Below are 22,301 nucleotides of genomic sequence, written 5' to 3'. Positions count from 1 at the left end.
TTTTGAAGAAATTTAAAGTTTGGCTCTCAATGTTTTATTTTAAATTTTAATTCTTAACCCTTTTATCAAAAGTTAAATTTTTTTACGATTTTATCCTTAAATCCATAATCTTGGTTTTTTTTTGTATTTTTTCAAACTTAATCCTCATTCTCTTGATTTTTATTTTTTTATTTTAGATTCTTTTGTTAATTTTATTTTTTCTTTATAACTTTACCCTTCAATTTAAATTTTTATGATATTTAAGGTTAAACCCTTAATATTTTGATTTTAAATTTTGACTCTGAACCCTTTTATCAAAATTAAATTTGTTTTCAATTTCATCATTAGATCCATAATCTTGATTTTTTAATTTTTCAAGTTTGGTCCTTATTCTCTTAATTTTTATTTTTAATTTGGATTCTTATGTTAATTTAAATTTTCTTTTCAATTTATTTTACTCAAAATTTGAGGTTGTCCTCTCATTTTTTGAGAGTCGATCCAGGGCAAGTATCGGTCACGTTTTAAGTGAGTTGATCCAAGTCAAATGAATTTTTTTATTTTATAAAAAAATTTAAAGATGACATTATTTTGAACAAAAATAAAGGAAAATAGTTAATGATTTTTTACCCGATCTTTACAAGGTTTGTCACTGGTTGACATTAACCCGTGTTTTTTTATCATTTCACAACAGATTAGTTCTCCTTAAATTTCTTTTGGAACCTGACCCACCCTAAGCCCTAGGTTGCAGGTTATCCCACCATAGAATAGATTAGTTTTTCCTAAATTTCTTTTGAAACCTGACCCACCCTAAGCCCGAGGTTGCAAGTTATCCCACCATTTTACTTCTTGTAGGTTATTTTGTTCACATGATTCCTTTCATGAATTTTGTTAACCTCACTTGAATTTGCTAGTGCTTTTGTTTTTGTAGATTTCTTTTTTATTAACTGATTTTTTTTTCAATTTTATCCTTATATGTTTGGATTCTTTGTGATTGACAATTGTAATTTTTTTTCAATTTTCTTTTTATAATGTCATGCCATGGATTTTTTTTTTCTTTTCTTCAAAATACATTAATAGAAAATATTAAATTAATTTATCAATGACTACCCATACTTTTAGAGAGATAGATACAAATAAAAAATACAAACAAAAGAAAAAAAAAATCTTATTCCAAAATGTAAATATTCCAATCCCTTGTCACTTTTGATAGGTTTCAATTTTGATTTTATCTTCCATCATATATATATATCTCTTCAAGTTTTAAACACATCAAGTAAATACTTATCTTAAATTTTTTTAATAAAATAACAATTGTTTTTTAAATATTTTTAACTTAAAAATATATTAAAATAATTTTTTATTTTTTAAAATTAATTTTTAACATCATAATATGAAAATACAAAAAAAAAAAAAAACAAAGAAAAAAATTATTTTTAAAACACAAAAATAAACAAGTAATTATTCTCAACACATAGAGACGGTTAAAATCATGCTTGTGGCATTAGCTATACCTCCTCTGTACATATAATTAGGCTTTTGGACATGGATTCCCCCAGCGAACAAGCATGAAAGCACACCACATCGACCAGGATGGTGACTGAAAAAGACCTATCATCTAAAATGCAAAGAATGAATGTAGCATAGCATATTTCTCCAGACCATTCTCAACTGCTAATAGTTGTCAGGTTGAGTTCACTTATCAAAATCCCAAAACGCTTCGTGATATGTGTAACAGAGGTTCCAAAGCACTCGGTGCAAATTTCCTCGCAAAAAGAAAACAGATTGAAGTGGATTGATTATTGTAAATGCAATGCTTATCTTCATGAACCTTTTTGAAGAACTCCTCTTTTATGTCCGCTCTTCCGAAGGTAGCTGGGTGAGCTCCACCCCTTGACCAGTCCACCCAGGTAAGGGTTCTGTTCGCTAAGAGTGGTGCTGCTCGAACGGTCAACATGGTGGGGAAATAATGTTCATCAACATAACAATGCGGTTTACAGAATTCCTCAAATTTTGGGTAAAATGTAGTATCTTCCACTATGTTGACTGCAAGCTTTCGGTTAATCTCAAACCATTGAGATCCTTTACGCCAGTTGGTAATATTCACCTCAGGTGCCATATTCTCATTATACCGTCCTCTCCCATATGGCCCATGGTCGTCAAATGCACCAATGAAGCTATGCTTGGATCTCATTATGTATCCATACACGAAAGTAAAATTAAAGAGAGGAATGCAAGATTCGGACACCAGAACGAACCGCTCATTCAAGATATCGAGCAAGGCATTGGCAAGGAGTCTCCGTTCAGCATCACACATACTCATCTTACCCCATTCAGAAATCTGTGTTGGGAAAGCACAAGATAAAATGTAAGTTCCTTATATTATAAGGTCAAAAGTCAAATGGTTGGTAAAACTTCATGTAATAGAAACAAAAGACGTTACCTGAAAACCAAAGCTTTGTGCAAAATGTTAATAAGGTAAGAAATTATCTTGCTTGTGTAAAAATTTAATTTCATGGACATTTTGACATCACAATTTCAAAGAATTTTTTTTCTTTTTTGACAGTATAGGATAAGAAATTATTAAAAAGACAAAACAACTGCGAAGATATGAAGTGACTACCTTCAGCAAGCAAGGAACCAGAGGTAATAGACAATTTGAAATACACTCGAAGTGATTTCATGTATCGACACAATAAGTAATGGATGAACGTGGCTCCATCTTTTTTTCATTGCTGCATGTGCAGTCTTCGATTCCTAACTGTACCATCACAAACTCCACACTTAGCTCAGAAATTCAACCTTAACATATTTAAAATTCTTTTCCAACCAGCTCCGGGGACTCTAACTTGGTTCATTCAATAAAAGATAACTTTTGACTTGTGTACAAGAGAAAAAAGAGTATGTAGGAACCCATCAAATGGAGTAAAATTAATTGATGGGCTTAGCCAGCTCCATTCCATCACCAGCTATTGCTCTTTTCATCTGTTTTCATTGTTAGATGTAGACAAGGTATGGCTTTGAAGCTTAGATATGGGCATCAAGGAAGGAATAGGTATGGAGGAGAAAAGAACGAACTTGAAGCATTAAGGTGCAAGATAGGAGTGCAACACATGGACTCGAAGCAAAAGATAGCAAGTTATCATGAGTCGACTTGCTAAAAATACTATTGCATGTATAATATAACCTAAAGAAGATCAACAATCATTAGTCAACAACCTAAAATGTTACAACCTTCTATCTTACTACAATATTCCAGAATATATCTCCTTGTACTGGCTTTTTCTCAATTAAGATTAACTCTCCTTCAATCCAACTTCAAACAATGAAAAGCCACCAAAATACTTCCACAAAGATTCCAAGCAATGATGGCTCTGTTGTTAAAAAGTTGTACGCAAATTCTAAACCTTAGCATTTTCAAGGTAATTTTTAACCCAAGCATTGGCATGTTATGGTAGCCCATCAAACTTTCATAGACTTATCACTAAAGGTATTCTATACATTTCAGCATCATCAGAACCCCTTTTCTTTGCTATATATAATGCTTTAGTCCATGTCAAACACTCTCAACTCCCTTATTTACAAGTCAATCTCACCTGCCACTGCCATTACACAAGTAATTTCTAACAGTCTTGTTCCAGAGTCTTATATCTTGTCTTGCTGGATATAAATTGTGTTTAAGAAGTGCTTTGAGCAGTGGAAACTTTTCTATTCAAAGATCCATGTTTAAGAAGTATGCAGAACCAAATAGACATCACAATTTTGAAACCACACTACATAAACGTTAGCAAACTAAAGTAGCTATTTACAGACAACTAGAACCCAGAAAAAAAAACCAAATATAGAACACTGGAGCAATAGCATTTATAAACAGCTCAATCATCAAACAAATATCAACATGAAATTCTTAAATTACAGTGAACACTGAATGAAATAAAATAAGGATGTTTAACACGGGCATTCACACACCTGACTTGGGATTTGTCTCCGATGGAAAACTGAAGAAGGTGGAAATTTGGCTTCAAATGTTGGCAACGAATGAATATAGACCGAATAGAGCCCTTCATGCCCCTTCAAAAACTTTTCCCAAAGAGGCGCCAGAGGCAATGGCCCCTTTGTCAGAAACATAAACGCAATCTTAGGAACTCTCTTGAAGGGATACTTCTTTATCCGAGGAACAAAAGAAGCCCTCCAAAAGAGCTCCTCATCACTCATTTTATGGAGCAGGTTCGATGGACGCCTAATCCAACGATCCAAAGTATTCGGTTCATCAAAGCAATGCTTAAAAGCAGGCTTAACAGTTGTCCCTGCAGTCTGAACTCCAGAACGCTTGATTGTATACATACTGATGATTGAAAAGGAGATGCATACAGCTAAAAACAGCAAAAATAACTGGAGTAACCTTATTGGAGAGGGCTTGGATTGGCTTGCTTTGATCGAAACTGCAGGGTCCTTCCCTTCCTCTAATGGAACAACTCTTGATTGCATCTTTATAACAGCACTATAATCAGAATTCACCACCTTCTGGGTCTGATCTAGCTACACCCTTTATGCATTAAAATTGCTTAAAACCTCAAAAAGCTATAAAAGAAATCAACTTTTCTCTCCAAAGAAAGAGCCCCAAAACTCCAAGATTGCATCTTTCAAGAGAAACAGTGAGCTCAAGTTTAAGATACCATGGTCTTAACAAGCAATAACCGATACAGATCTAAAATCCAATCCTAAAATACCTTAAAAGATTGCTATGTTGAAATCCCAGTTTGCAGCAAATGGGGTTTTAGACAAATCAAAGGTTCTGAATCAAGATCACAAAGAGGAAAAAAAAAAGTACCAAAATTTGAACATACCATGTTAGTATTCAGTGGTGCAAAATGAACAAAGTCGAAAGGAAACTTCAATTACGGCAAGATTGAATTTTGAGAGAGAATGGCTGAGAAAGGTAGGCAAAAGAGAACAAAAGGTCTGGTGGAAGAGAGAGGAAGGTGGGAGTCTCTAACTCCAAGAGAGCGGGGGATAGTGGAAGTTATGTATACATGGGATGGAGTGAAGTTGAGGGAAGGGGTGGGGGATTGATGATCTGTGAAACGTGGAGTTTTTGGTAAGAATGTTTTGTCACACGATGGAAGTGCGAGGGGATGGCAGGCCTTGGCCTTGGCCTTGGCTTTGGCTTTGTCGGGGATCTTTCCTTTGTAGTTGAAAACAAGAATTTTCAATAATTTACATCGATGTGATAGGTCTTGGGACGAGTTCTAACTTCTAAATGAAAGAATTTTCCATTGTCAGACCCGATCCGGGATTGTATCTGAATAAGAAATTGAGTTATGGGTTAAAAAATAAAATATATTTTTTAGTATTTATAAACTTAAAAAAAATTAACAACCAACTTAAAAATATAAAATAAAAAAGAGTTTTTACTTGGAAGAAAAAATATATTTGAAACAAAAAGATCTTAATCAAATTTTATTGAGTCGCTCGGATTACAAGTCAATCCAATACGTGTTTTACCAGGTTTTATTTATCATGATCTTTTATTTTATTCCAACCACTTCAGCCATTAAATAAACCTGAATTGACCCGTTGAGCTGCTGCAATTTAATAACTACGAATGAAAGTCTGATGCCGGTCATGCACTATGAACGGCTGAAATACCCTTATAAATGAAAAGGCATAATATAGCGACGGTGAAATTTAACATTTATGGGTTATTCAATGAGTCATCAAACGGAATCTCTCCCCCGAGACACCACACCCACACATGTCATCAGTAAGCGTCCCCGGATGCGCAACTCGTCAACTCATTTCACGTAGGAAAATTATTTTTCTATTTAGCTAAGGATATTATAAAATATACTTAATAATTTTATTTTTCCTGATTTATTTAAAATTCTTATTTTCTTTTTCTACGATGAGATACATGAATTGAAATGCTCCACCAATTAATAATATTTCTTTTGACGATGATATCATATAAATGACAACAAAATCATTGTTGATAAATTGAAAGTTGACATGAAAAGTGTTTAGCAAAAGGTCAAAGCAAGAGTGACTTAGACTCGAGGGAAAGGTTTTTTCAACCAAGGAGATTGATGTAGGAGGTTGTAAAGAAAGCTTAATTATTCTTATTTTTTCTTATTTAGTTTAGAAAATTAATAAAAAAACATTTGTTTAATAATTTTATTTTTTCTTGTTTGTTAGGACTTTCATTGTTTCTCCTTTATTTTTAAGTTTATTTAGATTGTTTTTTGTATTTATTTAATGAGTTATAAATCTTTTAGAAAATGTTGAGTAATAAAATTATAAATTAAAATTTCCAATTTTATCTTTCTAATTTGCTACTATATATCTTGTTTGTGTTTCTTTTTGCGTCTTTTTAACCTCACATATATGATCTTAACATCTTAGGCAGGAAAGGTGAGCAATTGGGCGGAGCAATTGAGTTGCAGAGTGAGATGCCTAAACAATTTTGGAGTTAATAATTATTAATAACATTATGGTTGTGACCTTAATCCTGAAGACAAGACTCTAATATATATTTAATAATACTGTTAAACATGTTTTTCATCTAAAAAAAATATTACACTAATATTTTTTAAAGCTTTGTTAATAATTTTAATTTTGAAAAACACTCAAAAAAAAATCAAATGCCAAAGTTAAACAATATTGTGTTTGGTACTGTGGTGGTTTTTGTAGTTGTGGTTTGAAAAAAGTTATTTTTATAAAAAACACTTTTAGGTGGGTTGGTTTGGTAAAATATATGTTTGGTTAAATCTGTGGTTGAAATTGAGGTTGAACAAAAAATAATTTTATATGTTTGGTCAAAAATGCTTTTTAAATTGAGGTTATAAATTAACTGAAAAAGACATATATTAATATTGATGGTTTTTAATTAAAATATTGTAAATTTAACTACTGCTATTACATCATGAAATAAACAATTCTTTTTATAAATTATTTTTTATTATTCCATTAAACTATTTGCAATTCCATCACGTACGAAATCCATTCGACAAGGACTATAATTTTCATAACTTTCTGAGCACAACATCAGGAATAAAATTGGGATTGCGATCAAATTCTACAAATACTACATCATCATGAGATCTCCTTCTAATGTAATTATGTGGTGTCATTGAATAATATTAAATACTAGTTTTTTTTAATAAAACACAATATCTGAGAAATTTTGTTGGATTTTTTTATTTTATTAGATCGGACCCGGTCCAATGCATTTAGGTTTGGGCCAGACTGAGTCCGGTCCATGAATAGTAAAAAATGAATTAATTATGTAAAGTGAACAGTAGAGAGTAAATTAAGTTACTCTCCACTGTTCACTTTGCTGAACAGTCGAGAGTGTCTTCATGAAGTAGCAGTAGAAGAAGAAGAAGAAGGGGAAGGGGAAGGGGAAGGGGAAGAGCAAGCTACCCTGCGCGGCAATTCTGGGAAGTTTACTGAAGCAAAATGATGATGACCAGACACTATCGATGAAGGAGAGAGGAGAACACGTCCTGAAAAGCAAATTCAAATTGCTTTTCAAGAAACTGAGTTCCATCCTCAGTTTTGGGTGGGACCCGCAACAATAAAAGTGTGGTTAATATTTAACCAAACACTTATAAATGATGTTTTATTATAAACGCAGCCGTAGCTACAGCGCCAAACACGCACTAAGAGGCTGTTTGGTAATGCAGCTGCATATGAGGTTGAGATTGAGCCATAAAAATATATGTTTGGTTAAGGTAAAACGTGGTTTTGTTTTGGCGGGACCCACCATAAATTGAGGCTGCATTTGAGGTTTAACCAAAGCAAAAAAATTGAGCTTTGCAATAGTAGCGCACCTCTGTTTGTTCACAATAGAAAGTAGCGTGGGGAGAAAAAGAAACGAAAAAAAAATTGTTTAACAAGGGCCAGCGCAGGAAGAAAAAGGGGCACCACCACCTACTTCTTGTTGTCACCACAAGAACTGCCTTGAGTCACTGTCGACAACAGCAGCACCACCATCAGAGGGGAGAAAACCGTGCAGGGTAGCCTACTCTTCTCCTTCTTCTTCTTCAGCTGCATTTCCCTGTTTCCACTATTCTACACAGTGAACAGTGGAGAGTGAATTAATTCACTCTAGCGTCTTCATTGTTCATGGTCGGACCGGGTCCGACCCAAACCTAAATGCATTGGAACGAGTCCGGCCTAGTAAAATAAAAAAATCTAACAAAATTTCTCAGATATTATGTTTTATTCAAAAGACTAGGGTTTAATATTATTCAATGGCACTACATAATTACATTAGAAGATGATCGCATGATGATATAATGTTTACAGAATTTGATCGCAATCCCAATTTTATTCCTGATGATATTTTACCTGATATTGCACACTCAATAAGCCATGAAAATTGTAGTTCTTATCGCATGGATTTCATACGTAATGGAATTGCAGATGGTTTAATGGAACAATAAAAAATACTTTATATAAAATATTGTTTATTTCATGATTTAATAGCAGTAATTAAATCTACAATATTTCAATTAAAAACTATAAATATTAATATATGTTTTTTTCAGTTATTTTATAACTTTAATTCGAAAAACATTCTTAACCAACCACATTAAACTATTTTTTGTTCAACCTTAATTTCAATCATAATTTTAACAGAATATATATTTTACTAAACTAACTTCAACTAAAAATATTTTTTATAAAATAATATTTTTCAAATTACAACTACAAAACCTATCACAATTTCAAACACCCCTAAATCTATTGCAGGAGCTTAGGAAGTACAGAAATAGTAATCGTTCCTCAGAAGCCAAGCCACAAAATTGCACATGCCTTTCCGCGATCACCAAAATATGGTGATGTAAAAGTTCGTCGCTCGAGAATTCAACGGAATCTCCATGCAGACTGAAGAACCAAATAATCGTGATGGGGGGTCACATGACAAGATCAACTGGCGTCAAATGATAGTGCTGCCAAAAGCAAATTATAAAATGTACTTGAAAACATTACAAAATAAACTAATTTGCTCAGGTGTTTCAATATAGTTTTCGGTACTGTGGTGTCTCTAGTAGTTCACCGTGGATTTCAACGGTGAATTTTTTTTAGTCATCATTTTTTTTTTAATTGCATCTTTGATTTTGGCTTGATGGTCTCTTTCCCTTAAAATGGGTGTCATCTGTTCAGCTCTTATGCTAGGAGTTAGGAATGAATTCTTATTTGGTCAGTTTAGCTTCACTAAGGTAGTTAGTAAACTTTGAGCATCTCTCTGCTAGAGTTTCTTGAATAATGCATGTGCTTCACAGCTTTATTATTGAAAAGCTGGAGAATGTTTTTGTCAGTTGCAATTGCTGGGGGTGCATTATCTTTGCTCAGAATTCAATGCTTTCTTGATGGGATGTTCCCATGTTCTGCAGTATTAAATCTTGTTTGTGACCGCTTTTGCAGACTGAGGTTGATCTGTTCGCTTCCCAACCTGCTAACCCTTCTGCAGTTCCTTCTACGTTTGACTTTTTTTCCGGTGATGAACCAGTTGTGCAACCCGAGATCAAGACTCCAAAATCTGATCCACCAAACACTAATGTCGGCGACCCGTTTGCTGCAGTTCCGATGAACAATTTTGATGGTTCTGATCTTTTTGGTGCATTCACTTGTAGCTCCAATCCAGCTTCTACAGAATCAACAGAGAGTCCTGGCCGTCTTAACAATGTGGATGGGGGGAGTCTTTGGCAAGCTCCAATCCTCGACAAAAGGAGGGTTTCAGGTGAAATCTGGAATGTGGGCAGATTCACTAAGCTGTGGGCTGATTGATCTTAATATATCTGCTCGCAAGCGTATCTTTCCCTCTTGCTATTGTTACCTTTCAGAAACTTTCTCCACTTGCTATTATAACTATATAATAATAAATTCATCTCATTAAGATCACCACCCTACATGTAGCTTCTTCGCTTATACAAAAGAAATAGTAGAATTTAATTATCCATGAAAGCGGATCAAGAGATTGGATTAAAATTTGTCACTCTACCATCCCCCCAAGGAAACTGTTTCCATAAAGAACTAGGGCATGAAAAAGGTTAGCTGCTGCTCTGACTGGTTAAGGCCTTTTTGACCATGTACCCACACATGGTTAACATCCTGCACTAGATTTAAAGCAGAGAATTTAACATCCTATGGCTAACCTTTGGGATTTACAATCAATCCCAACATCACGGTTTGAACTTTGAAAAAAGACAACCCAGTTGCAGGTGCGCAAATGGGTGAGACAGTGGCTGATAATTGCCATCCTTGAATTGGCAGCCAAAATTCCTAATTTTTGGAATTATTCGCCTTTGAGCTTGCCTCTAAATGCAATATAGACACTGATAATTGTATCAAACCACATGAAACCCGCAAATCACCGAACAAATTAGCATTATCGTGATCAGATTGGGAGGCAAGTCATCGGAAGTCTAAGAAGGCAAATTTTGTCTCAAACTTGCCATTTTTACACTGAAGATTAAGTTGAACAAGCATGACAAATCCAGCTCCCTAAAATATATCCAGCATTTTCCCCCTCAACATGGCTTCAGCTTTCCTCACTTGTTTCACCGGTCCTACTATGAATACCTGCATGAAAATAATCAACATTTACCCACGAGGATAACAATGAATGAAATATAAGTAAATCTTGAACACAGACCGCATGGATTATATTTTATGGCTTTGTTTTGTAAGTCTCTCTCTACTAAGGTTACTTTTCTTTACATAAAAAAAAAAACACATTATTTGACAAATAGAGTCGAACACTTCCTATTGTGGTTAGATACAAAAATCTCAAAGCAGGTCTCATTTTGCATTGACTTAAATCCCAAGTTAGCTGGATTTTGTCCAACGCTAAGTTGATCACCAGGCAGGTAGTTACCAACATTAGTATGATAGACTTACCTTGTCAGTTGGACCCTTTGCACCTCCAATGAAAATCTCCGCCCTGCAAAAAAAATTGCACATGCAGGAAATTAAAGAACAGGAGAACAAATTGAATATAAAGAACGCAAAGGTTATAATAATGGGAGGGAGAAGAGAGACATACTTGCAAGATTCCTTTACTGACAAAATGGATGCTCCTCGTCTTCCAATAACACGTCCCATCTTTCCTGGGGGAACATCAAGTACAGAAAGGATTTCTTCTTCAGGAGCATTATCCTCGATGATGAGGTTATCTATGAGGAGAAGGCACAGCTAGATCAGTATTCAATTACAAAGTAAAGCATCTGTATACTTTCCTAAACAAAGTCCATCCAGAATAGGTCACTGTTTATTTATTCACCCTTAGTTTAGGGTGCACACTGTTGGAGTACTGGTAGCTTGCTCATACATAATCCATTCTTTTCCAAAATTTAGACTCCCATTCATGCATTGTACTTGAACTTTAAATCTCCTTTCAAATCTATACATGGTTAGTTACATTTTCTAGTGGAAAATAACAAACTTACTCAATTGGAAATCCTTCCCCATTGTTTCCAACAATGGAAACCCATTGTTATATCAGATACAGTGTAGTGCCAAACTCTCCTATTTAAAGAGTTTCAATCCGCTTCTATCTTCTTTAATTAAAATTTTTCAATACAGCAATAAAAAACAAGGCAGATGAACGAATTTCAAAGAGATGGGTAATACAATTCCTCAAAGATAGGGAAACAAGAGTAATGTACACTAATAGGTTGGTAAAACATAAAACCTGGAATAGGAGGGATATGGGGCCAATCAGCATAATCATTCTCATTGATGCAGAAACATCGACAATACAACACCCCTCGAACTGCAAGATACCATAAAGATCTCTGGTTGAGCTTTTCCATCATCTTATAATAGATACGGAGAAGAAAGCGAACATCATCTGCAGCTGCATGGATCATCATTTCAGATAATGGCCTGTATGTCCAGAACATAGGATCCTGAAAACAATGGAAAGATAAAAAAATGTAAGGAAACACTAGCTGTAAGACATCGCGCAGTAGTGTTGCAGCCGAGTGGGTGTGCAGTAGCTGGACAAATTTCTCTTACACTTAGAAAAGATGCAAGTACAAATAAACACAAAAAAGAAAAGAAAAAAGCATAGTCAAAATCATAAAAAGAGAAAACCACAACTTGGTTATTGTGGTTTATCCAAATTATGAATTGATTTCCTCTATTCTGTTTGAATATTTTCAAATCTTAAAAAATGGTCAATCAAGTGATTTTTCTGAAAATACCATTCTGAAGAGTATTGCATATCAGTGATCATAAGGGTCTTTTCAGAACAAATGCACTTGATTGATCATTATTTAAATGTACAAATATCTTGTGTGGAAAATATTAGAGTACAAGAACACATTAAGTTTTTGATTAAGTAAAAATACTGGTGGTTATCTCTTAACAAAATGTTGAGATGGATTTCTTTTTTAATTTTCATGGGATGAGAATAAGTATGGAGACTCTAAATATGTCTCATTAAGGTCACTGGTATGATCTAATAGCTTGTGAAGGCTTCTACTGTACCTTCAACTAACCATTAGAAAAGAAACACCTTCACTTGCCAGTAAAATTTAACAAGACAAGGGACTAACTCTCTGGTGAGGTTCAGATGGTAAAGAAGTCACTTGTCTAAATGCCAAATGCCAGCACATCACAAAACTCTAAATTGTAAAACAGAAGCATTCTTCACCAATCTAGCAACAGAAAGATAGCATCTTAGGGGTGCAAACTTGAGAGGCAAATGTGTTCAAAGACAAAGAAACAGTAGAACCAACCTAGCAACAGAGAGATAGCTTATTACGGGTGCAAACTTGAGAGGCAAACGTGTTCAAAGACAAAGAAAGAGTGGAAGAAAATGTTCCTGGCTATGGCCACTTATTAGTTTATCTTCCCAAGACACCAAAATGTTTTATAGAAACAAAACAAGGCGGCAGAGAATAACTTTTCCAATATAGTTCTCTCCACTTTACTGGAGATAGGGATAGTGAGCATGTCAGATGTTTAAACTAACCTGTCGGAGGAGAACACGAACCTCTTCCTTCTCCAGATAAGATATGCCTGGCATTCAAATTCTCAAGATAAAAGTCTCAGAAATACAATGGATAATACAGGAATTCAATTTTCTTGCCAACTAGATACCACAAAGTATGTGCAGTTAAAAGGAAAAGCAAGCTGATGTAAACTTTAGTAGTTGAAGGTTTATGATATAAACAACATGAAGAAGCTTCTGAATACCTTAATTCTCAATCAATATACTCTAGTTTTCTGTAAACCTAGTCTAATGAGGAATTCATTATTTACAAATTATGTTTTATTTAGGAACTAGAATATCATTAGGAGTTTTATTTTACTTATGGTTTTCATTTTCTTATTCAAATTTCTATCTCCATTCAGTTTAGTACTTTTAGGGGCTTTGGTGCCTATAAGAAGAGCACATGTTCTATGTCATGGAAAGGACTTGAATGATGTAATTATGAGTATTTTGCTTAAGTTTGAAGCCTGTGGCTTAGGGTGTTTCTTTTCTTCTTTCCTCTCCATAAATGCTATTTTCTTCTTCTTCTTCCTTTTCTTCTACTTCTTTCTTGCTAAAGTAATCTCAGTTACTATTGACAGCTATGGTGAAAACCTTTTTTTTTTTTTTTCCTAAATTCCTTCTCCAAATCTAGCTCATCATGAATCCTTTTTAGGACACAAATTCAAAGTTTTCCTGCATCAATTTAACTTAACAAGTCAAGTAAGAACACTCAAATATTACTCTGATATGGAATCCACTTTCAATTACAGAACAGAAACAAGTGGTGAAAACTGTTAGGAAATGCTAGGGGAGTGAAAATAAGGTTGCAGTATTTAACTATTTATCAACTTTCTTATTAAGTGTAATGAAAAGTAATCATAAGGTCTATCATACAACAGCATTCCCACTGAACAAGCAAACATAGTACATAGATAATGAAGCTAAATGCTCCTATGATGCAGATGTTAACAAAAATTGCCCCTACAGAAGTCAGAGGCCTCTTCATAGTAAGAATTGTGTCTAGGAGCTGCTTCTCAATCCCAAACAGCTTTAACCCCATCAGCCCGTTGCAATATGATTCCAATTGAATGCTGAAAATTTCAAAAGACCTTTTCCCCAATCTCTTTCTTTCATTTTTCATTTTTCTTTTTCCTTTTTGACAGAGCGGTTAACATTTCAAGACACCCACATGCATAGTTAAACTATAGGCATTAATGCAACACTAGTCCTTTAGCATGAGAGAAGGCAGGAAATGGTGTCAAGATTAGGGAGTTACCATCCAAATGTTTTATCAAGAACTTTTAGCAAGTATGGAATATATTCACACAAATATCAAGTTATATGACCTGAAATGGACAATACAAATGAATACCACGACATATAAAATACCACAATAGCGTGGATCTGCAAGGAGGCCAACAAATGATATATAGTCATCAGGCAATCTAGTCCGTCCTTCTTGCTCCTCTATCTGAGAATAAGCAATCTACATGCAAAATGACAAATACATATGCACATTAAAATGACAGCTCCGGATTGATAATTCTTAATGCCAGTACATGCAATTTGCATCAAATGATAGTGAACGCTCAAATGCTGACTCAGAAAACAAAAGAGAGGCGCATAGCTGCATCAATAATGATCAATCTTTGCTAAAAGCAATTAGTAGAGACAGCAATGCAAACCTAAAGCGAAACTGAAAGAAACCCGAGACTAGAACATCAGTTCCAACTATCAGTTACTCACCTGGGTATCAACAACATTGTGCAACTTGATGCCAAACTGAAAATATAATGCCTACAAAATAACAATTGATATTTAACTACGTAAACGAAATGTTGGTAATTGTGCATATCATAAAAGCTAGTACGGTATAGAATAGAATGGAACATGCTCAATTAGAAACCTCGCTATCCCGTTTGCAGTCATGGATAACTTTTGTGATGTGACTAGACTCGAGCGCAGGCTTACATGCTCTGATGAGAGACTCTCCACCCTTAATGGCATCGACCAAATATATAGCATCCGGAAATGCAAGCTGCCAAAATTATGAACTTGTGGATATCTCAATTATTATGGGTGCAGAATAATGAGTAAATCATTAGTTTACCTGCATAATACAGAGAGTTCCATGGCGACAAAGATCAACACCCTCGCAGTCAAACCCAATGATCAATTGCTTCGCGGCTGAAGGGTTAAGGAACTCGGCCGGAAGTTGAGAAGGCTCGGTCACAACATGTATCGGAACCTCATGATCTAGTGGTTTACCACCGCCTGCTTTGCTTGCATTAATTTTTATCATAAAGATTGCAAAACGAAGCTAAATTATATATAAAAATTATGTCCATTAAGCCTGTAATTAATCGGTGATTTATCTGCTAAAATCAAATAATCATAAATTCATTTTGATCACGTACAACTTATAAAATAACAACAACAACAACAACAACGTAGAATCGCAAGCACAAAGATTAAATTAGTGGATTAAAAAAAAGGTAAAAGAGGAGGAGGAATTACCGGGGTCGGAAGGGAGAGGAGTGTGAGTCTGGTGAGAAGAGGAGGAGGAAGCCATGCGATTGAACCATCAAGTTCTATGATTACTATTATTATTATTTTAATACTTTTGATTTTTGTTTTTTATAATTTAGGTAGGGTATACGGGTCAGTTTGCGCACACCACGATTATTCTTTATAGTCCACTGGACATCCTGCAAGTCCAGAAATAAGTTAGGCATCACAGATATGACAAGTATGTATATAAAGGATCGAACCCAAAACAAAAACAAAACAAGTCACATAATTAACCATAATAACTAGCCCTCAACTTTTGATTTTTAAATGCACCTGTACCCGTCTTTTCGAAATGGAAAAGGAGTGTGAGAGAGAGCTACTGTAGTTATTGTGGTGTGAAGGATAAAGGAAAAGCCCAGGCGAGAAATCAGTACGTATTGGGCTTGAGCAGAGAGCTCATTTGGGCCCATAAAGGTCACACCAAACAAGGGCCTTCTATGCCTTTCTTTCTTGGGTCTATTAAGGGCCCCTTATAATATGCCCGCCTTAAGGTGGAAATTATTAGTCAGTTTTTTTTTTCATCACTAGTTTCTTTTTTCCAAGATATCACGAGTAGTTTTTAAAATAATTTATTATTTAACTATATTATAATGAAAACATACATTTCTATTTAGATTGAAAAAAAAAATCTCATTTGATGAATTTTCAATTTTTTTATTAATGCATTTTTTTTGTTTTTATAGAAATGTATCTTTTTTTTATTAATATCATGTTTTTTGAATTAAAAAAATAAAGGTTACTAAAATAAATATACATAAAAATCTATATCATTTGAATTTGAATCAAGGAGAAAAAAGTATATCTCTCTTACCTTGTTAATTTATTTATTTTTTGTTTTGGCGAAAATATTTTTTGTTATTAAAAACTAGTTTTTTTAAACAAAACGTTATCATGATATAAAAAATGTGATTCAATAAAAAAAAAAAACAAATCATGACCCGATAATTTGAGTGTGATAAAAATATATAAAAAAATAATTAATTTTAAAAAATATGTAAAGAAATTGTAATAAAATATAAATTTCACTTTTAATTAATACTCATGAGCATATTTTTATAAAATGTTTATATTATATTTGTATATAATAATTAACAATGTAATTACTAATTACATTATAAAATATAATCATTTTTGAAAACTATGACAAAATTAGATAAGAATTTAAATATTATTTTAATTCTTTTATTTATAATGAGTTTTATTTAAAAAAAATAAAGGGTTATATTAAAATAAGATAGGAGTTATGTCCATGATGAATGGGTCATGTGCCTGCCCAAAATAGGAATCTACGCACGCTTGACCCAACAATGTGTAATCTACTTGATTCAATTTCTAGCCATTGAGAAATTATGTTATTAATGTTTTTGATTACTCTCCGTCAAAAACCTAATAAATCCAAATTCAATTGTAGCTTTATACAATAATTAAGTTTTGAGGGTGCCTTTTGCAAAAGATTATCTATTCATCGACTTGAACTAGATTTATTATGGAAATTGAATAATTAAATATTTATTTTAAAATTAAATAAATTTGATGTTGAGTAATTGAATATTTATTTGAAACTAAGTTGTTCAATTCCAATATAATGCAAGGGGTGTTATCGATTTTGATCACATTCCCATGATGACAAGTACTTGTTCGCTTAAATTGCTAATTCATCACTTTGTTATATTCATTGTAATTTATCATATTTTAATTAAATAATCATAACAATCTTTTTCTCAATAATATTTAAAATTGACATGAAAATCATCCATATAAAATTAGAGCAATCTCATAATCCTAGCTAGGTTGATGAGTTTTTTTTCTTTCTATGCAGTTATACATGTATAATATTATTTGGAATTGAAAGTCACCTAAACTCTGAAAGGAAGTAGTCAGATATTTATGATTTGTATCACTTCAAAACGATAAAAAAATATAAAAAAAATTTTAAACAAAAAAAAAATTAAAATTTAGTGAAACACAATTCCAAACAACCTCTTTAACTTTTTTTATATATATAATAACTTTGATATTAAACTTGATTTTATTGTTAAAGTTTTCCAAAATAATTTTTATGAATTGTACTCCATTACATTATTATTAAAATTGAGAAAAATATAGTCATTAGGACTCAAACTTTATTAAATAAAACTATTAAATTAAGCATCCTCATGCGATGACTTGTTTTTTCAAATATATGTAGTCATTTTCTAAAACCAATGTGTGTGTGTAATGCATTGTGAAACTGTAGATTCTAATAGTGTTTTTTTTTTTTTAATTCTCTTTTTTCACTATTTTTTTAACATTAGATTAATTTAGAATTGAGATTTGCTATGTGTTTTGTTTGACTTGGTATTGGTTACTTGTGGCGTTGAAAAAAAACTACTCTCAATTGATGCTCGATTTGAAAAAATTATATAAAGTCAAATTGAATTAAAACAATTAAAGCTATAAGGACATAATTTGAACACTAGAAAAGTATTAAGTCCTTTTTCCTTGCAAACATCAAAAGCTTAATTGCATGGGCAAGGGAGAGATTCAACCCCTTTTTTTTCCCCCTTGTTTCTTACAATTTGATCATTTTACATTGATTTTTTTAATTGTACTTGACATTTGTTTTTGGTTATCTAGATATGGGGATTACGCGATGTTGAGAAAAAAATCTAGACACGCAATTAATGCTTAATTTTGCAAAATAAATTTATTTTTATTGATATAAAATAATTAAGGCTTGAGGGATCAAATTGAAAACTAAAAAAGCTTCTAGGAACTAAAAAGGATTGGCAAATATGTGCGGTGTGAAGTTATGCTCTAGCAGCACATACAACTTTCTCATGTGGTGGTGTACATCCATCTGTGGTTGTGTTGGAAGCGACACGATGAGTTATTATTAATGGTGTTGCATGTGTCAATGGAGCAATAATTGTGAGGCTCTAGTAGCCTTTTCCTTCTTCTCTTATCTATTTTCTCCTCTCTTTAGGATTTGCATTGGTATACCAAAAATGAAAGGTGTTCTATTATTTTGTTTTTATATCAAATTTAGTTTTTATTTCTTTGATTTTAATTTTTGGTTTTGGGTCCTTCTTAAAATTGATTTAGTTTTTCAATTTTATTCTTCAATATTTGATTGATTAAGAATTGAGTTTCATTATTTTTTTATGGGGTGATCATATTCTCATGACCTTGGTCACATGGTTTGAATGGTTAACTTGGATTGACATTAATCTTTTTTCAAGTTGTTTTTGATTTAATGCTTCAATAATAGATTTGTTGGAAGTTGGGCGTCGTGGTTATTTTTGACAGGGTGATCCCATTTTGATGATCTAAGTTAAGGGTTTGAAATGCTAACTCGAGTTGATTTTTGTCTTTATTTTAGGTTCGTTTTTACATTATTATTTTTTTCATTTTCATCCTTCAATGGTGGATTTGTTGGACATTACACTTCGTGGTTTTCTTTGTTTTTCTTTATATGGTTTTATCCAAGTCTCATGACCTAGATTGTTGGTTTGACGAGTTAAACCTGATTGACTTAGGTTATTATTTTAAAAAAATGTATATATTTTTTTTCAATTTGACTCAACTTCGTAATTTTTTCCCTTTTGGCAAGAGTATTTTTTTAAGTGATTATGATCATGATTTTTTTATTCAGTCCATTTACTATTACTGTCTTTCTCATCATAAAATTAAATAAAACCATCTTATTGAATTAGTTGGGTCTATGATCCAATTCACAGGTTTATCTTACTTCTTTAAAACACGCTACCGATATGTGAACATTCTTTTTTTTACGTTAGAATTTTTTTTGGTTTAGCTCGCGGTGTAGCGCGATTCACTAATATCTAGTTAGGACTCCAACTTTATCATATTAGAGAAATTATTGAATATACAACTATTAAATTGAGCATACTCAGTGTAATGACTTTTTATTTTTTCAAATATATGTCGTCATTTTCAAACACACACACACACACATACATGCATTTTTTTTTGAAAGGTTTAATTGTATTGAAGAAGACATACACACACACTACTGAATTTAGTTATTTCAAAGACTGATGGATGAACAGGAAGACAGAGACTGACAGACTTGGACTTCACAAGCACCTATAAAACATGTTATTTATTAGATTTAGAGGACTTCCGATATTTAAGTTAGTATTAATATAGAAGTGAAGTTTTAGATATTGTGTTCTGTATGTTCGCGGAGAAGATGTAATTAAAAAACAGAAATTATCACAATTTTGAAAAGAAATGTTTGCTTAGAGATTGAAATTCTATACCTAATAATTAATTAATGGATATTTATATATCCACAAGCCACACCAACTGCAATGGAGATAAGATTAATAGTTGGCACTTGAGGGCCTAGCTGCTGTGGTCAACCGTGTGACTTGTTCCGCCCCCGTCCCGGGTTCGATCCTCTATGTGCACGCCCGTCACCCCCGCGGTGCCTAACCTGCCCCTGGGCTTGCAGAATGTCCAGTGGGCCGTGGGGAATAGTCGTGGTGCGCGCAAGCTGGCCCGAACACCCCACGTAAATCAAAAATAAAAAAAAAAAAAGATTAATAGTTGACTGTCGAGTGGAAAAAGATACATATTAACTTCAAATCAATGCTACCGGCAGCCTCAACTCTAGGGCAATCATCCTTCTTAACTTTCAAGGGCTGCAACAAAAACTATATGCTCATCAGTATTGCACAACACAAGTTAATTAAATTCATTATGAAAAGTTTCTGGCACCTTCATGAAACCGGAGGCGCCTATTTACTAGACAATGTTGATCTACAGGGTTATATGTCAAGCACGAGAAAGAATACTCGGCTACACATAAAAGCCACCGAGAGAATTGATGAAGGAAATAATGATCTTTAATTAATGCCTTACAAACATTAGTCAAGAGAGCTATCAAAGCCTATACGTTGAATTCTGCTAGGGAGCTATCAAATTAAATGCGTTTAACCTTCGCAGTGAAGAAAGTTCTGGGTAGAGGGTAATTAATTATCGGTTTCGTGTTTAGATGTTAAAACGTGTTCTTGACTTGAAGAAGAAAATTAAGTTCGCATTTAATTTGGCAAGGAAAAAAAAATCTTCGTTTGCTTGAAAACTTGCTAGTCAATTTCTTTATGAGAAAATTCATATTAGGAAAAGGCTAAATTATCCATTATTTTAACATTAGAAACACTAAATTTGTCTTGCAACAATTGAACCGGACAAAAAACAAAAACAAAAACAAAAATGAATTAAAAAGAATAATCTAGGGATAAAAATGTCTCCCTCGAGTAAATATAAAATATAAAATTAATGAATCTAATGTTTAATTAATGAGTCTAGTATGACAAAAATATTTTACAATTAAAATTATAAAGTTGTTATAATTATAAGATTCATATTGCATCTAAACATTATTTCTAAATATTTTCTGTCAATGTTCTATTAAGACTGAATATTAATTAAATCTATTGAGACAACTACATATTATATTTCTTCCTTTATAAAAGAAAGCAGTTGTTCTCATAAACTGAGATATAAGAGATAACTAGAACTAATATATTGGTGCTTGTCAAATGATATATGCACTGAACTGACTCGCAAGAGAATTCTATATGGAGAGATCACATGTGTCTATGGAAATACTCTTATAATAGTTGTGTAAGTGATCCTTAGACTTAATTAGATCATTAAATTATCTTATATAGGAAGTGTTATGCTTTGATCATAACCATATAAATATAAGCTACCTCAAATATATAAATAAATTATTAAATTGATAATAAATTAAATTGTTTAATTTATTTAATCTTATTTTATTTAGGATTATTATTTATATTTGAGCCAACTTATTATGGAACCTAATGGGTCACACACACAAGAACTATTGGTCAAAAATTAAAATGAGATGATTAATCAAGTGTGGCTTGATTGTAAATAAATTTTAGAAATTAAAGATTAGAATGTAATTAATATAGGGGATTACAATTCTAGATCTACAAAAATTAAGTAAGGACTTGATTGAATAAATTTATAAAATTATCATAAAATAATATATATGATATATATGATATTATATAAGGGGAAAATTGATATTTTGCTATTTATAGGGTTTTTTAGGTCTCCCCATAAATAAAATATTATGCCTCTTATTTCCTATAAATAAGAGAAGTGTGAGAAAAATACAGTACATAAACACCTAAAACACAAAAGAAAAGAGTTAGCACTCTAGGTATACGAATCCTTCTCTCCTAAATTAAAGGTTTCAAGAGATTTCTCACGGTGATTCTTGTGGATTACCATTAGAGGCTGGACACTTAGACAGCTTAAGGTTTGTGACAACCTAGTTTTAAAACAAATATTCAAAGCAAAAAAGAACATGTAATCTTTGCATAAACCCTAAACAACTCTTGATCTATCTAACGAGATCTTTGGGACTCCTGAAAAATTTTAAATTTAGCTTTTCCATCATGTATATGTCTTTCAAAAAATTCAATAGTGGTATCAAAGCCTTCGTTAGAGATTTCAAGAGAATCCTTCTCTCCTAAATTAAAGGTTTCAAGAGATTTCTCACGGGTGATTCTTGTAGATTACCGTTAGCAGGGGCGGAAGCAAGGGGGGGCAAGAAGGGGCCCGGGCCCCCCTGCAATACATGCAATACTTTTTTTTTGTATTAAGTAATTAGATAATTAAATATGAGGAAGTGTTATATTTTTTTTTTAGAGAGGTGGGCCTCCTAAATTAAGCGTGATTTTATTTTTAATTTTCTTTTAATTTACTCTTGACCTAC

General features: G+C 32.8%; 2 protein-coding genes across 4 annotated transcripts; both read right to left on the bottom strand.

Annotated features, from left to right (window-relative positions):
- Window positions 1-1,455: 1,455 nt before the first annotated feature.
- Window positions 1,456-5,179, bottom strand: LOC133674637 (glycosyltransferase BC10-like). Its single transcript, XM_062095853.1, has 2 exons — window positions 3,946-5,179; window positions 1,456-2,317 (listed from the first exon to the last, which is right to left on the bottom strand). Exons 1-2 carry the CDS (start codon window positions 4,462-4,464, stop codon window positions 1,679-1,681), a joined length of 1,158 nt encoding a protein of 385 aa, XP_061951837.1. The 5' UTR covers window positions 4,465-5,179; the 3' UTR covers window positions 1,456-1,678.
- A 5,147-nt stretch (window positions 5,180-10,326) lies between these two features.
- On the bottom strand, window positions 10,327-15,630 carry LOC133674604 (uncharacterized). 3 transcript variants are annotated; one of them, XM_062095812.1, is made up of 10 exons: window positions 15,485-15,630; window positions 15,078-15,241; window positions 14,874-15,005; window positions 14,714-14,764; window positions 14,357-14,453; window positions 12,965-13,011; window positions 11,678-11,894; window positions 11,030-11,159; window positions 10,885-10,927; window positions 10,327-10,566 (listed from the first exon to the last, which is right to left on the bottom strand). In XM_062095812.1, exons 1-10 carry the CDS (start codon window positions 15,537-15,539, stop codon window positions 10,489-10,491), a joined length of 1,014 nt encoding a protein of 337 aa, XP_061951796.1. In that variant the 5' UTR covers window positions 15,540-15,630; the 3' UTR covers window positions 10,327-10,488. The 3 variants fall into 3 exon arrangements, with proteins under 3 accessions (XP_061951796.1, XP_061951797.1, XP_061951795.1); XM_062095813.1 differs by having other exon boundaries at window positions 14,874-14,963; window positions 15,078-15,244; window positions 15,485-15,616; XM_062095811.1 differs by having other exon boundaries at window positions 15,078-15,244; window positions 15,485-15,615.
- Between the last annotated feature and the right edge of the window lie 6,671 nt (window positions 15,631-22,301).

This window comes from Populus nigra, chromosome 15 (genome assembly GCF_951802175.1).
Source record: "Populus nigra chromosome 15, ddPopNigr1.1, whole genome shotgun sequence".
NCBI classification, from domain to species: Eukaryota; Viridiplantae; Streptophyta; class Magnoliopsida; order Malpighiales; family Salicaceae; genus Populus; species Populus nigra.
The sequence above is the reverse complement of the archived record's forward strand: the minus strand, read 5'-3'. Positions and strand labels throughout refer to the sequence as shown.